Source organism: Sebastes umbrosus, chromosome 17 (genome assembly GCF_015220745.1).
Source record: "Sebastes umbrosus isolate fSebUmb1 chromosome 17, fSebUmb1.pri, whole genome shotgun sequence".
Lineage (NCBI taxonomy): Eukaryota > Metazoa > Chordata > Actinopteri > Perciformes > Sebastidae > Sebastes > Sebastes umbrosus.
The window spans coordinates 23,187,355-23,202,827 of NC_051285.1; the positions used below are offsets into that span (position 1 = coordinate 23,187,355).

The 15,473-nt window shown below is 39.7% G+C and overlaps 1 protein-coding gene across 7 annotated transcripts in view; it reads left to right on the forward strand.

Moving 5' to 3' along the window:
• Positions 1 to 15,473, forward strand: part of abr (ABR activator of RhoGEF and GTPase) — a 150,311-nt gene that overhangs the window by 57,083 nt on the left and 77,755 nt on the right. For 4 of the 7 annotated variants that reach the window (XM_037748058.1, XM_037748060.1, XM_037748061.1 and 1 more), the window contains exons 3-4: positions 8,535 to 8,633; positions 11,404 to 11,589. In XM_037748058.1, the coding sequence (XP_037603986.1) occupies positions 8,535 to 8,633; positions 11,404 to 11,589 (285 nt within the window). Of the gene's footprint in view, positions 1 to 3,394; positions 3,611 to 7,327; positions 7,340 to 8,534; positions 8,634 to 11,403; positions 11,590 to 15,473 lie in introns of those variants that run through there. The other 3 variants (XM_037748065.1, XM_037748063.1, XM_037748066.1) reach the window with 3 other exon arrangements.

Here is a 15,473-nt window from a genome sequence, read left to right on the forward strand (position 1 = left end):
TGTTTGTATGACTGTGACTCGTGTGTCTGACTGTGTGAGTGGGTGCCTCAGCATCCGGGGAGGCTCAGCGGGAGTCATGTTGACCCTGACCCGACCCGACCCCACACCGTCACACACACAGAATGAGAAGCTGGTAGACTTTCACTTCACAAGTCACAGCAGCCTTGACACACAGCCTGAATGAAAACCACAGTGATCAGACTTTTGTTGTGTTATTTATACCTTGTTATCTCCATTACACATGAAACAGAAATAGAGAACTTTCCTGGAAATAACCCTCTCACTTTTGACACCTTTATGTAGACATGCCTCACGATCACCTTTTCCATCCTACTCGCTCCATTTGCTCTTTAAATCTGCCAGCTCTCTTCCTTTGGCTCTTTTTTATAATCTCTTTTCTAAGTGTTATCACTGTATTATCATAGTAATGTAAATACACCGTGGCCTTGATCATTGACCTCCTTGTTATAGCGGTGATTTTATGAATTATTAAGCGTATTGTTCTGATGAATTCAGTGCGAGTCACTCTGTGCTGGGGACAGCTCCTGTAAGTGAAAATGTGTCTCCATCTAGTGGCAAGAACAGACGAGGCAGGACAATTTCACATGATGAAGACTATTTAAAATGTGAAAGGAACAGTTCAATGACTTGTTGCTAGAGGCTAGCTACAATTGAATACCCTTAAATAATTATATTTTCATTAACACAAACCACTATAAAGAAATGCAGTGCTCAATCAAATCATTAGGTTGCTCTTAAAGATTAAATAAATTGTTTTCAAAAGGCTCTTATAGGTAGAGCCAAAACAAAATTGTAACTGCCTATTGACTGTGCTACTGTACTCGGGTATGTTAGTTATACATAACATAAACATAGTGAGAGAAATTAAAATAAAAGCAAGTGTTGCAAAAGTCAAGAAACCTAATATAGAATATAAGAAAAATACAATAAAAAATGAAAATACTATAAAAAGTATGTACAATAAATATAGAATAGAAGAAAAATACAATAAAAATGAAAATACTATCAAAAATATGTACAACAAATAAAGAAGGAAAATATAATAAAAAATGAAAATACTATAAAAAGTATTTACAATAAATATAGAATAGAAGAAAAATATCAAAAAAATGAAAAAATACTATAAAAATATATGTCAAGAAACTTCAATAAGAAATAGAAGAAAAATACATTAATAAATGAAAAAAACTATAAAACAATATGTACAAGAAACATAAATATAGAATCTAAGAAAAGGAAAAAAATACTATAAAAACATGTACAAGAAACATAAATATAGAATAAAACATGAAGAAAATACTATTAAAATTATGTACAAGATACATAAATATAGAATAGAAGACAATTACAATAAAAAAATGAAAAAATACTATAAAATATGTACAAGAAACATAAGTGTAGAATAGAAGAAAAATACAATAAAATATGAAAGAAATACCATAAAAAAATATGTACAATATATCTGAATTAAAAATGGAAGAGCTGTGAAGTTTTAAGAAGTGTAGTTTTGTGCAGAAATGTGCAAAATTGTCCGAGGAATACACAAAGGTCCACAGTACGAAGTATAAAAGACTTTAGATTTTAATCCTTCGACCTTCAAAAAGCCATCATTGCATGAATACTGTAGCTCTAGATAATCTAGAATATCAGTTCTGACGGTGTATTTTATATTTATTCACCCACTCTATCCTTTATATGTCTCCTGACCCCTACACTTCAGTAGCAAATTGAGTCAGAGCAGTTGATAGTGGCGGCTGGTTTGATGCTGTGAGAGAGAGGGATTCATGTCAGACTCTAAAGGTCTCTTTTCCACTGAAGTCGTCCTCTCCTCACCGTCTTGTTATGTCGCCCTTTCTTTCCGCTGAGTTTGTCTTTCATCCTCTGACATGAGAGAGCCAGCACTCACACCTCCATGCCAAGATGCATACATTCAGCATGAGGAGCGCGTTTGTAAATGTGTACGCATGAGAGTTAAATGGACTTGGTTTGTATTTTGGGACGCTTTAAACCATAGTTGTCTGTGTGTACCTCCCTCCCCTGTTGCTCTGCTTGAGGTTTCTCCTTTTTCCCTCCTCTAAAGGGTTTTTCCATATTCGAGGATAGAGGGTGTCCTACGAGACAAATTGGTGATTGTGGGCTGTATAAATAAAATGAACTTGGCTCGTTTTATGCTTTTGTTTTCTTCTGTTTCCTTTGATCTTCCTTCTTTACATGTATTCTTTTTTTCCATTCTGTCTTTCTTTAGGTCAGATGTTATTTGTCTTTCCTTTGTCCTCCTTCTTAGAGTACATGTTCCTTTTTCCAACCATATTAATAGCTTGTAATGGAGGTGACCTAGAAATACAAGCCACAAGCATCAATTTGCTCTTATTTGTTTTCCCAACACTCTTCCAAGTCCTTGGCTTGTAAAAAAAAAGAAAAAGTCTGACCTATATATATTTATATATAATATAGGCTAGGAGGTTAGCAATCTGAGGAACTAGCCTGGATTTTTGCAAGATTAGCTTTGAAGAAATAGCCAGCTAAAGAACTAGACAGAGAGTCTGAATACATGGGGGGAGGATAATCTAGAGGGATGCTGACTTCCTGTAAAGTGTAAAGCATCTGCAGGGTCAGGAGCAGGGTGGGAGGTCGCGGCGAGTGAACTGTATCCATTCACAAACTCAAAGCTGAATCAGCACATCTGGAAGCCATTTTCACTTCCACTTCCTTTCTAGTATCCAGAAGTTATTGATTTTCCTAACGGCTCATCTTGATGCACACATGTCTTTTTTTATTTTTTTTTATCTCACACTCTTTTTATATCGTAGCCTCGTGTTCAGCCTGTGCTAAACTGCCGTTACACAGTGAACTATGTGACCTGTAATTAGAATCAGCCGCACCAGCAGCACATTAGCTGGTCTCAGCTCCACATCCAAGGCTCTCAGCAGATCAATAAAGACACAATGGCCAGAGAGAAGGAGAGAGAGAGAGAGAGAGAGAGAGAGAGAGAGATAGAGAGAGAGGACTCTTCTGTAACACAAAAAAAAAGAGAGAAACAGTGTGTACAAAGGAAGTGGCTTTTCGCCTGAAGATACGGAAGAAAGAGATGAAGAAAAATGAAGCAGACTGAGTCTCCCAAGCTCAGACAGAAGCAGTCTATGTAGTCATCAAGGAAGTGGCTGGATAGCATTTGTTGTGAGGGGAGGGGCGGGCATAGAGGGGAGGGCAGACCTCATCGACCGAGGTGGAACAGTGGCGCACACACACACACACACACAAAGTACACACACACACACTCGCACCAGGAAGCCCAGCAGAGGAAGGGGGTGGGGTTGTGTAGGCGGGGTCCTCTCTCTTTCTCTCTCTCGGTGTCCAGACGACTTGCTCTGAAGGGAAAACACTGATGTGTCCAGGCAGGCCCTGAAGAAGGGGGGAAAAACAGGCAGAAAGAGGAGAGGAGGAGGTGAAAGAAAGAGAAAGAATCATGGAGGAGGAAGAGGAGGAGGTGCTGTGCTACTTGGACAGGGTGCTGGAGGAGGAGGAGGAGGTGTTTGAATATGGAGATGGGGAGCTGGATCCCATCACTCCGATACATAGACAGTTCAAGGTGAGACAGCGGCTGGACAGCTGGATGCAGGAGACACACACATGCACACACATTCACACACTTCTGCGACTGACCGGGCTTGAAAGCTTGGCTATATATAGCAAAGTGGAAAGTCTTATTGGTGTTCTGGCATGATGTGGCGCCACTATGTGCTGCTACGTGTGAGCCATCTGTGCTGCAAGTGTGTGTGTGTGTGTGTGTGTGTGTGTGTGACAGCCATTGGTGTGTCAGCGTGGCCTGATGAGGCAGCTACTCTGGAGCACATGTCTTCCCACTCTGCTGCTTTTTAAAGACGGCCGGTCTGTTTCTAATTGTAACTTCTTCTTGTTATGAAGCCTGTGTGTGTGTGTGTGTGTGTGTGTGTGTGTGTGTGTGTGTGTGTGTGTGTGTGTGTGTGTGTGTGTGTGTGTGTGTGTGTGCGTGCGTGCGTGCGTGCGTGCGTGTGTGAAACAGCATGGCCGCCTTGCAGTGTGTGTTGTTCCCGGTCACTCTTTATCAGCTCCTTTTATCACACAGAATAAGAGCAGAGGGCACAATGAAAATACAATTTCTGTATGAAAAGCGTAACTGAGAAGCGCAACACAGGAGCAGGTTGCCATGGAAAACTTCTTTCACCACTCATGTATTTCTCATCTTGCCCCCTCTCGCCACACAGTAGCTCTTTTGTACAGCAGAGGGAAAATATTCCAACTGTTGGAAAAAAAAATAGTTTTCCCCCCTTCCTTTCCTGTTTTCTTTTTTTCTTCTTCATCTTGCTGTGACATGTTTGTCACTAAAGGAGAAAGCTTTACACGTCACCCACACATACTTGTTTACTTTGACAGTAAAATGCATTTGTTTGGTTAAGCGTCATTGCGACTACACAGATCTGACATCATATCTAAAAGAGCTAAGAAATCTTGTTAGAAGTAGCTCCAGGATGTAATTTCAATTAGAACACAATTTGTTAAAACAAAAATGTCTGGAGATGTGGACACACACACAAACATGGTTCGTGGCGCTTAAAATAAAAGATGAGCCTGCAGCAGTACTTGCATATCGAAGAAGCATCTCAGAGTCTCAAGAGGAAATATGACTCAGATCTAGTCTTGCTTTTGTTTTGAGTTTTAGACTGAAGGAAACTTTACTTTCAGTTTCTTTCAAGGAAGACCAGCAATTAAATAGTTCATGGGCTCAAACCCTGAAATCCTTCATTCACTTACTGAGGTGATGATGTGAACAGAGCTTGATATATAGAAAACTTTCCACATTTTAATTAAGAGACATGATCTCTAGAAATCATTTGTTGTTGTTCTGATTGTTCTGACTGTTACTTGATGTGAGCCAATCACAGGGAGATTAGGAATCAGCACTGTCATCTCAAGTGTGGAGATGCATGTGTGTTATCGTAGAATTTGTATATGTGACTCTGTGTTCATCAAAAACAAGAGTTGACACTTCTTTCTGAAAGTTTGGTGAATGTACTGTATGTTGTGTAAGTACCAAATCTTAAATTGAGGTGAAGTTATAGTCTCTGCTAAATATCTGCTGTTCTCCAGCAAAGTAATTCTTAATAATCCTGTAATTAAGAAATGGAAAGTATATATTGTACACATACTGTATATACTGCCAAGGTGGGAACATGTCATTGTTTTGCAAGTTACAAGTAAGTCTCAAGTCCCATGTCAAGACACGCAAGTCATCAGTTAAGTCCCATATCAAGACCGGCAGGTTCTAAGTCAAGTCCAAAGTCAAGACAGACAAGTCCCAAGTGAAGTCCCAAGTCAAGATAGGCAAGTCCCAAGTCAAGTCCCAAGTTGAGACAGGCAAGTGTCAAGACAGACAAGTCCCAAGTGAAGTCCCATGTCAAGACAGGCAAGTCCTAGGTCAAGTGCCAAGTCAAGACAGGCAAGTCCCAAGTCAAGATAGACAAGTCCCAAGTTAAGTCCCATGTCAAGACAGGCAAGTCCCAAGTTAAGTCCCATGTCAAGACATGCAAGTTCCAGGTCAAGTGCCAAGTCAAGACAGGCAAGTCCCAAGTCAAGATAGACAAGTCCCAAGTCAAGACAGGCAAGTCCTATGTCAAGACAGGCAAGTCCCAAGTTAAGTCCCATGTCAAGACATGCAAGTTCCAGGTCAAGTGCCAAGTCAAGACCGACAAGTCCCAAGTCAAGACAGGCAAGTCCCAAGTCAAGACAGGCAAGTCCCAAGTCAAGTGCCAAGTCAAGATAGGCAAGTCCCAAGTCAAGACAGGCAAGTCCCAAGTCATGTTCCAGGTCAAGACAGGCAAGTCCCAAGTCCTAAACTTTGAGTTTCGAGTCCTAAACAAGTCATAATGCGCTTTTCACCAGATGTGATGTCATTTTAATAACAGACTAACAATATATTAAATTTGATTGGATGCTGTCGTATTGGTTCCAACAAAGTGGATCTGTTGTATTAAGTTTCGACTTGCTGGGAATGATTAGCTTTAATGTTAGTTGACTCAGGAAATGAGTCATTGGTGTTAAAGTACAAGTGGAGTTGCAGGTCTTTTTTGATTTTGTAAAGTCAAGTCTAAAATTCAATAAAATCAAATTTGCGACTCGAGTCCGACTCGAGTCCACACCTCTGATATACTGTACCTGGTTAAACAGTATACCTCCAGTCTTTTAAGGATAGCATAACATCCATGTCAGAAGGTAAATGTCAGTCGTGATGGGGTTAAAACAGTGAGGTCATGGCTCCTTCCTCGTCTTATCAGGCAGGGCTGGTGTGCTGATATCACTGTAAGGATCTGGTTGTGTTAATAATTAATCTTCCGTTCTGCTCTCATGGCTGTTCTTTGGCCTCCCTTAAAGTACATACAGTGTAGACACTCCATTGTCACTTTGACTGCAATCCTTTGGACATGGACATGTGTCTGTTCAGCCCGGGGCTAACAGTGAATGACAGCCTGAACAGGTGTACAGCTGTCGATTTACTGTGAAACTACTATACTACTAAACTACTACTACTATGCAGCATTATTATGGAGAGATATTTAAAAGAGGATTGCTTGTGTCTTTCACACATGGTAATTGTTTTGGACAACACATTTTTGTGTGGCCCGACTTTTCCAATTTTTTTGGATTATATTAACACTACTGTGGATTTTTGCCATTTACAGTGTAGTGTGAATTATGCAGCAGGCATTAATATATCATTGTTACGAGTGTATATATATGTAAAACAGTCATCCTCACACCATCACATAGTGTGTAATATAGAATTTTATCAATGACTTGCTGACTAGAGATGGCACAAGTGATGATAACAAGTGAGTCTGTGTGCTGATCTGCATAGTTTGTATAACACAAATGAAGATATATAATATAATTTTTTTTAAAAACACTTCAGTGTACAACTCCAACACAAAATATACGCTACAATTTGTAACAACATAGTTCACATTCTGTGGTCAAAAAATATCTTAGTTTACCTGCCTCCTTCTTTAAATAAGTAACATTAATGGTCCACTGTAGATGGTCTGCACATACTTTCAACTACCTTTTAAAGCACATGTACACCTGTCAGAACACACAAGAATATCAACTAATACAACTAACGATTATTTTCATTGTCGATTAATCCGTTGAATATTTTCTCGATCAGTTGTTTGGTCTATAAAATGTCAGAAAATGGTGGAAAATGTTGATCAATGTTTCCCAAAGCCCAAGATGATGTCCTCAAATGTCTCGTCTTGTCCACGACTCAAAGATAGAAAGAGGAGTAAAGAGACCAGAAAATATTCACATTTAAGAAGCTGGAATCAGAGAATTTCAACTTTGTTTTTCTTTAAAAAAATGACTCAAACCGATTTAATCGATTATCAAAAAAATAGTTGGCGTTTAATTTAATAGTTGACAACTAATTGATTCATCGTTGCAGCTCTAACTGAAACACACAAGTGCTTTAATGTAGTATGTGTAAACTGAGTTTTATGAATGAAATATCCTTCTGTGATCATCAACAGCTGATCTAAATGCAAAAAACGTTTTAAACAAAATGAACAAAGGCTTGAATTCAACTAAATCATTCAGTTTTATTATGCTTGACTTGATAGACACTGTAGGTATGTGTTTTGCTCTTTTCTGTAGTGTATTTATGGATTTATACAACTAAAATATGGTAAAAGACTTTGAAGACTTTGACTTTATATAAACCACGTGAGGTTAATGGTCTGTAGTTACACCCAAAATAGATGAATTACAGAAATGTAACACATTCAAGTAGATTGCATGGTGAAGAAATAACCAAAGGTGTGAATTAAAGGTAGTCTGATTTGTCTGTCTTATTCAATTCAGTATGTTTCACTGCTTTCTGCCCAATGCATGATGGGATAGTATTCACCCTGCTTCAATAGGGATAAGCAGTAAGATGAATGAATGTACTTAACGGATAACAAGACTGTCAAACATTTCACCTCAGTTTGACCTTTCTATATCTCGTTTTTTCACCTTTGAAGTATTGAGAATTCATACTCACACTAGCGTTTTCCTCTGTATGGGGATAAAAAGTATTGCGCGTCCTGTTTTGCTCTTGCTCCGTGTTTCTCAAACACGATTAGGGAGGTGACTTCCCTGATATTAAAGTCAAAATTGCCTGGAAGCACTAGTAGTAAGACTTCCCCACAGAGGAGGCGAGCCATTTACATGTTTTTAGTGTAGATTCCTAAGAAGAAGCTCCTGCTCGTTCCTACGCACTTTAGATGTGTGCGTATTAATGTCATGTTTACCTGATGGGGTAACTGCAGTGGCATCACGCAGGAAATGAGGCTTGAGTCATTGTACCGTGACGTGGCCTTGTTTAGAAAAGAATCCTGGATACAAAGTAGTTTACCAAAGGATCCTTGGGGTGTGTGTGTGTGAAATGTATAACTACATGTATAATATGTTATTAAAGTCAGGTCTGTTTTATCCTGCAGGGAGACATAGAGAAAGGACTGATGATGAAGAAACTGGTGCTGTCTGGTTTCTTGGCCAGCGAGGAGATCTACATCAACCAGCTGGAGGCCCTGCTACTGGTGAGACACACACACACACACGCACACACTGCAAAAAAACATTTTTTTGAAAAGGACACAGTGTGTGTAAATAAAAGCTGGGGTGAAGAGAATTTCCCTTCCGCACACTGACAGACGTATTCACTTGTTTTTTTTAGGAAAAGCAGCATGTCATGTAGCCGCCCGCATGTTGCAGTGCTGCTGCTTTGTGAACTGGTGCAGGCCTGTGTGAACTGTCAGAGCTCTATTAGTGGTTAATGGTCACACTGAAAGCAGGACCACAGTCGCAGCAGTTTCCTGCAACACTTACTGAACATGCTTCCCCATACTAAGGCACCACTATGTCATATCCTGCCGCTCTCAAGCCACACGCTGCACTTTGACCAACACGTAGTCAGCTCGACATCAAACTGTAAAATAGTTTATGGGTTGTCACGCTACAGTTAGAGTACAAAGCCTCCACCGTTACAACACAAAGTAGTAGTCAGTCAACGACGTAAACAAAAGATTGCCGTGATACTGTCAGAAATCTGATCCGTCTCTCAGTTCCTTCTCTTTCAACCCTCACACATGACACAACAAGTCATTTTACAATCCGAGCAGTCAAGAGTATGCTCCTGTCCTCCTCCACTTCCTTATAGTCATTGACAGAATGTCTAAAACACACAATGTGTCTACACTTTTGTTTTTGCTTTGTTTTAGTTTATGCTGCCATATAAAAGACAAGCCAGAACTTGTAAACAAAAATCACATTAGTGTTGCATTGGGTTTTGGTAACCCTTTGTGTTACAGATTATGGTGGTGAATTTGACAAAAATCTAGGGAGACTGATGTTGCTATCTGACAGCCAGCAGTTGCTTATACTTGGATCTTTTGATACAACGGCAAATTGCAGTCTGATGTTGAGATCTGAGGAGGTAACTCACAGCAAGGAGGACAGACAAATCTATTGTATTTAACTTGTTGGTTTAGATGCAAACTCCTAACAACCACATCACAATTTTTCAAAGAGACAGAGAAGAAACTGAATTCTTTTCACCTGCCAAATATCCCAAATTAAAAGAGTAATAGAACTGGTTCAATGTTGTAGATGTAGAGAAGTGATTCACAAAACGCAGACACTGACTAGACTACAGACTCTACTGAACTCAAGAGCAAGGGCATAAATTCTTTCTTTTACTTTTAAGTTGAGATATGAGCGAAAACTTCACAGATTACAGTGGATCACTAGAGAGGTCCTTTCATTTGCTTTCCTCTCCTCTCCTCCTGGTTCATCAACATGTATTGACACACCTCCTCTCAAGTGAAACTTGTCTGGCCGACAATAGATTCAATGACATTTGTATGAATAGGGGCTACAAGCTTTGAGGACATATTGGATATCCCTTTGTTAAGGTGCTTCTGCTTTCATTTAAAATATCACAGCCCTGGTTGCACGAAAAGGCGTGTGAATGCGCAAGGCAAAAGCGTGTAATAAGAATGCCATTCTTGCTTTAGGCGTGTCATTTGTACGCCTATATAGTCTGTACTGACTGCAATGTGAATGCATGAAAAATGCTACGCTCAGAGCTAATGAAGTAGAATATAAAGTGAAAACAGGACTTTCAACCAGAAGACCGGTTTTCGAGACCGGCGTTTTGTTTTGTAAGTCACGTTATTGATGTTTATGACATTTTAGTGACATTTGTGATGTGTTTTCCATACTTTTTGCTACGGTGTTTCCGTACAAATTTTACTTAGTTTACGTACTTATTTTAAGGCCATCCATGACGTTTTTCCTAAACCTAAGTGAGTAGTTTTGTTGCACCTTCATACACGCGTGTAATATTCACGCCTCGGCGAGGCAAAACGTGACACTGACGCGCTATCCTCTTGTGGACAGGCGGGTCTTTTACACACTTTGGCGTGATATTGGGTTGGATATCAATATCAAATACCACGTACACAAAATTAGCTGTATTTAGCTGAGATTGCAAACACACACTTCCCCAGCATGGGAACCATATACACTTTTACATACTCATATAGATCCCTTAATTTTAGTAACTACTTAGATATGCACTTCCCATCTGTTAATCTATAGCAGTAAATTGTCTGTTTGTAAATACATTTAAAAATGATAGTTTCTAACAACTTGTAAATGTGTCACTTGTCATATTCATGCAGCCTCCATAATCACATGATGTGTAATCCTGTAATGAAACATGGAAAGATAAAGGGAGTTATTTTTAACACTGTTGTCAAACCTGAGGTCTTATCAGCTTCATGCTTTGCCTTCATACAACCACTGCACCATTGCAGTGGAAGTCTGACTCATCATCAGCCTGAGAGAATTGTTGTTTCCATGACGTGAAAGCGTTTTTGTTTTCACTGCAATTCAGGGTCCCCCCCCCTTACCACGTCCACTCCTCACATATCTATGATTAACTGAGCTGGCGTACAATCTGACTGGTCAGAAACTGCACTGCAGTGAAAAGAGTCACCCAATTGCAGAGCAGAGAGGCTAAGATTACATGCTTATCACTGGGTGACGCATAGCAACATCAGAAATTTTCTTTTTTCAGGCACTGGTCCAATTAGGCCACTGACTGGCCAATTAACTGCCCCAAATTGTACTCACTATCAAAGCCTGCTCTTAAATTAGACATGACATTTTATGGAAACTTTAAGCCATAGTAAAATGCTTTATACAACTTATCAAAGCAAAAGAACTTTTTGGAAAAGATACTCAATGTTGGTCCTTGGTTGTGTCCACTGAGTCTGTCCGTTCTCTCTGTCTCTGATTATCCAGCCCATGCGTCCTCTGAAAGCCACCGCCACAACCTCGCAGCCCGTCCTGACCATCCAGCAAGTGGAGACCATCTTCTACAAAATCCAGGACATTTTTGAGATCCACAAGGAGTTCTACGACGCCCTCTTACCCAACATCCAGCAGTGGGACGAGAAGGTCACCGTGGGACATTTGTTCCAGAAGCTGGTGAGTCTCACGTTCGCTCCAGAAACTACAGTGTGTCATTTCAGGGTGCACGTAAATAAGTGTTAAAGGGAGGATTGTCAGACACTATTTTTACTGTGTGAATCATTCGTCTAAATTACACTCCGTATGCGTAAGTGAGTGTTTGTGTGTGCTCCTTTCCGTGCCTGTGGTCTGAGTGCATTAGCAGAGATGTTGCAACCTCCGATCTATAACGGCGTCATATTTGCCCTGGATTATGTTCCTTAAACAAGCGCTCTCAGTACATAATGTAACAACATCACTGTTATGTGTGTGGATGTGTCCGTGTATAGAATTAGCCAGGCTCCAGGGCTCAGCTCGTCTCATAGTCAGTTAGGCCTCCCTCTGTGTTACGTCATTACATTGTCAGATTTACAGTGGATAATGCAATTTGAACAGGGCTTCTCGGCACGTAACATACCGAAAGAGCATGTGTGCATATACAGTGTGTGTGTCTCTTTTAGATACTCATTACATTTGATTGGCATACTGTAGATAGGCTGATGCAACATACTGTAATAGAGACTTTCAGCTGAGATGTAAGAAACTGGACTTCTAGTAGGAAAAATACATCCACATAGAAATTGAATTTACAAGGTAATGTGCCCATTCAGTGTGTAAAATCCAGAGGCAGTCATCAGTAATAAATCTTAAAGAGGACCTATTATGCTTTTGGGTTAGGAGCTCAAACAGAGCATTTCAGACTGAGGGTGAAAGGAAGTGCTGCAGCATAGCCGGTATGAAGAAAAATAAAGTGATTGAACATTAAAGCATGTAAAAATGTTCTAGTAGAAACCCCAAATACATGTATGCACCTGAAAATGAGCATAATAGGTCCTCTTTAACTTCAGTGGCCATTTTGATCAATTTGAATGTCCTTTGGTACTGAGAGCAGTAGTGTAGCTGGTATGATTGAAGTAAATAAACCTTGGCACACTGTGTTCTGTTAGTTCACCCTGACTTCGTCTCGCTGTGGGCGTCTGGTAACAGAATATTATAATTTTCCTGGACTGGAAACTAGACAGACAAACAAACTCTGTATTCAGAAAAGTAGCAGTGAACCGCTGTAAGTCTCTTCTCCCTGACAGTAACAACAGGGTTTTGCTCTACAGTTGGAAGACTCAGAATACCGCAGAAGATAGAGAACAAAACAGCGATTTTATTTTAATTTTATTATGCTCACATACATTATATAAGCCATTAACAAGGTTCTTTTTCATAGTGTTCAAATTCTTATTATTTTTTTTGCCATCCTGCTGTTCAAAGTGTTATAACTGGGACTTTTACAGCCTCATTTTGTGATCATTTTTAAAAGATAATGGACAATAAATTCTTTATTACTTTCCCTAGCGTCATTCCACAGCGATACATATCAAGTGTTGTTGTGGATATGATGATAAGTGAGTAATTAATTAGCTGACTGAAAAGCTATTATCGTAAATGTACATGGAAAACTCCCTTAGCTTTCAACTTGCCTGACACTGATAAGACTTATTAGAATTGTGTGCGCAGTTTTAGAAATATCCCTTTTTAAATGTTACGACAATAACCAGATCAATGTGATTAACTGATCAGAGATTAAGCATGTCCCGTATTCAGCTTGCACCATGTGTTTGGATTTTAGGAGACGTCATTTATTCTCGCTAATGAGCTGTGAGTTAATCAGATGTGCCGTTATGAGAGCTCCTGTGATATTCTGCCAAGTCATGAGCACGCTGTTGTTTTGACTAGAGCACAAGAGTAAGTGTAATGCCAGCTCAGACAAATAAACTCCTCAGAACCAAGACTTCTGTTTGAGTCTTTTAAAAAGAGACGTTACTGTATGATGTTATTAAATATTTCTGTGATTCAGTGTTTGTTTCTATGAGCTGGCAGCTGGCACTCACAGCTCATTGATTTAGAACCGGACGTAGTTTTAAATTGTCACAGATTAAAATAGTGAGTTCATGTGCAATGGATAATAATATCTTAGCACACAGTGGACTGCAGGTATCATCTTATTATCAATTTACAGCCTGTCACCATATATTCCTAGACAAAATCAAGGTGTCCAATTGTTTGTTGTCATAAGGTTGAATGTAAAGCTACATTTACATGCATCTTCTCCGTCCATTCACCCCAGCAGTGACTCAGTTATAGATTCTAACCAGCCTGTTGGTTTGACGAGATGTATAAATATCAAACCTCGACTTGAATAACTGAGTAAAGTTCATGCCATCTTTATGAGGAACCTGATGAGAATGTCTGTCTTATTCTAATATGTAACGGCACATCTTCCGCTTTTGATTTTCAACATCTCTCAAGGGGTTTGAGGTACATTTTGACATTTAAAAAAAAGCACCCAAGGTTATTATTAGCAGTAACCCACCATGACTCAAAGATGGCAACTTCCAGTTTATGCAGTGTGTATTTGAGACAATGAATTAAATAATCTGAATTTAGAGCAAGAAACTGTTGAAATGGACTTCCCTTTAGCCGTGTTTCTAACTTTAGCACTCGATGAACTAACATTTAGTTTGAGACAAGTTGATTGCTAGCTATGTCCTTTTTTAGATAATAATTATGTTAATTTTGGACAGTGCCCTATATAGATAAAGTGATTGGGTTTTGTACAGCTTTGAAACGTGTTAGTAACTCGGAAACATTGATTGGCTATGCTACACAAGCTTATATTTAGTGGCAGCGAAAATGAACAGAGCTCTCGTGTAGAAATTGAATCCCTTTTTAGTAGTTTAACAAGCACTTCCTCTCGCTGCCCCTCCTCTCTGTGGACCCCAGGAGTCGCACCACCAAGTGACACCTATTAGTGTAGTCATCAGCTCCCATCTGTGCTGCGTATATGTGCGTACATGAGCATGTCATGTGGCAGATAAACATTTAGTCAGAGTGGTAGTGTGAGAGTACAGATGGCAGTGTAATTAGCTGGCCTCCCTACTGCTCCCTGCGAGCAGCAGGGAGGCCACTGAAGCAACAAAGAGGGACCGAGATACAGAAAACAGGCATGCAGGGGATAAAAGCCAGCCATGGTTCCAACTTTTCTCACCTTTTTTCAGACATGAAAAGGGCTCAGCTGCAGCCTGTGACTGCCAGGATTTCACTTGACCGACCAAATTATCAAAGTCCCTGGAGGCATTCCAAGTGGGAAGGATTTAATCTTGCTATGGCCATTGCTCTGTAGTGCGCTTGGGCAAATAATAACAAAGAAACCCAACACATTTCTGTTTTTTCCTTATAGATCTGTGGATCTCTGATTTATGATGGCTCAAGTCTGATCCTTCTCAAAGCCCCATTTACTATGTGTTGAAAATGTATGATATTACTATTAGGTGCTTTGTGATTATATGTGCCGATATCTTTTCTATCATCTTTTAAACACATGTATCCATCTTTTGACACCAACTATAACTGTAATCTATGTATTATGTTATTGTGGTAAGTGGATTACTGCTTCCCCATGATAACCTGCTAGTGGCGTTGCTCATGTATGGCAAAGTTGGTCTAACACTTTGGATGGATTGCCATGGAATTTTATACATGATACATTTAGACTTTCCTGGCCCCAAAGAGATGAAGCTTAACACACTAGCGTTTCCTTTAACCCCCGCCTCCTGGGGCTTATTCACATGAACAGCAGCACGAAAATCACTCTGGATTCGGCTATTAGTGCATTTTTCAACTTTTCGGACCGAATTATTTAAATAAGGGCTGTTGAAGTGTTCGTACCTGGAAGTTTGAGTGACCTCCAAAAAAAAAATACCCGCTGATTTACAGATGTCTCTTTCCCAATGCAAGTCTATGGGAAAAAGTGATTTTGGGCCCAATGGCATCACATGACAGACCCAGAATTTGTAAATTTCACTCTGCAA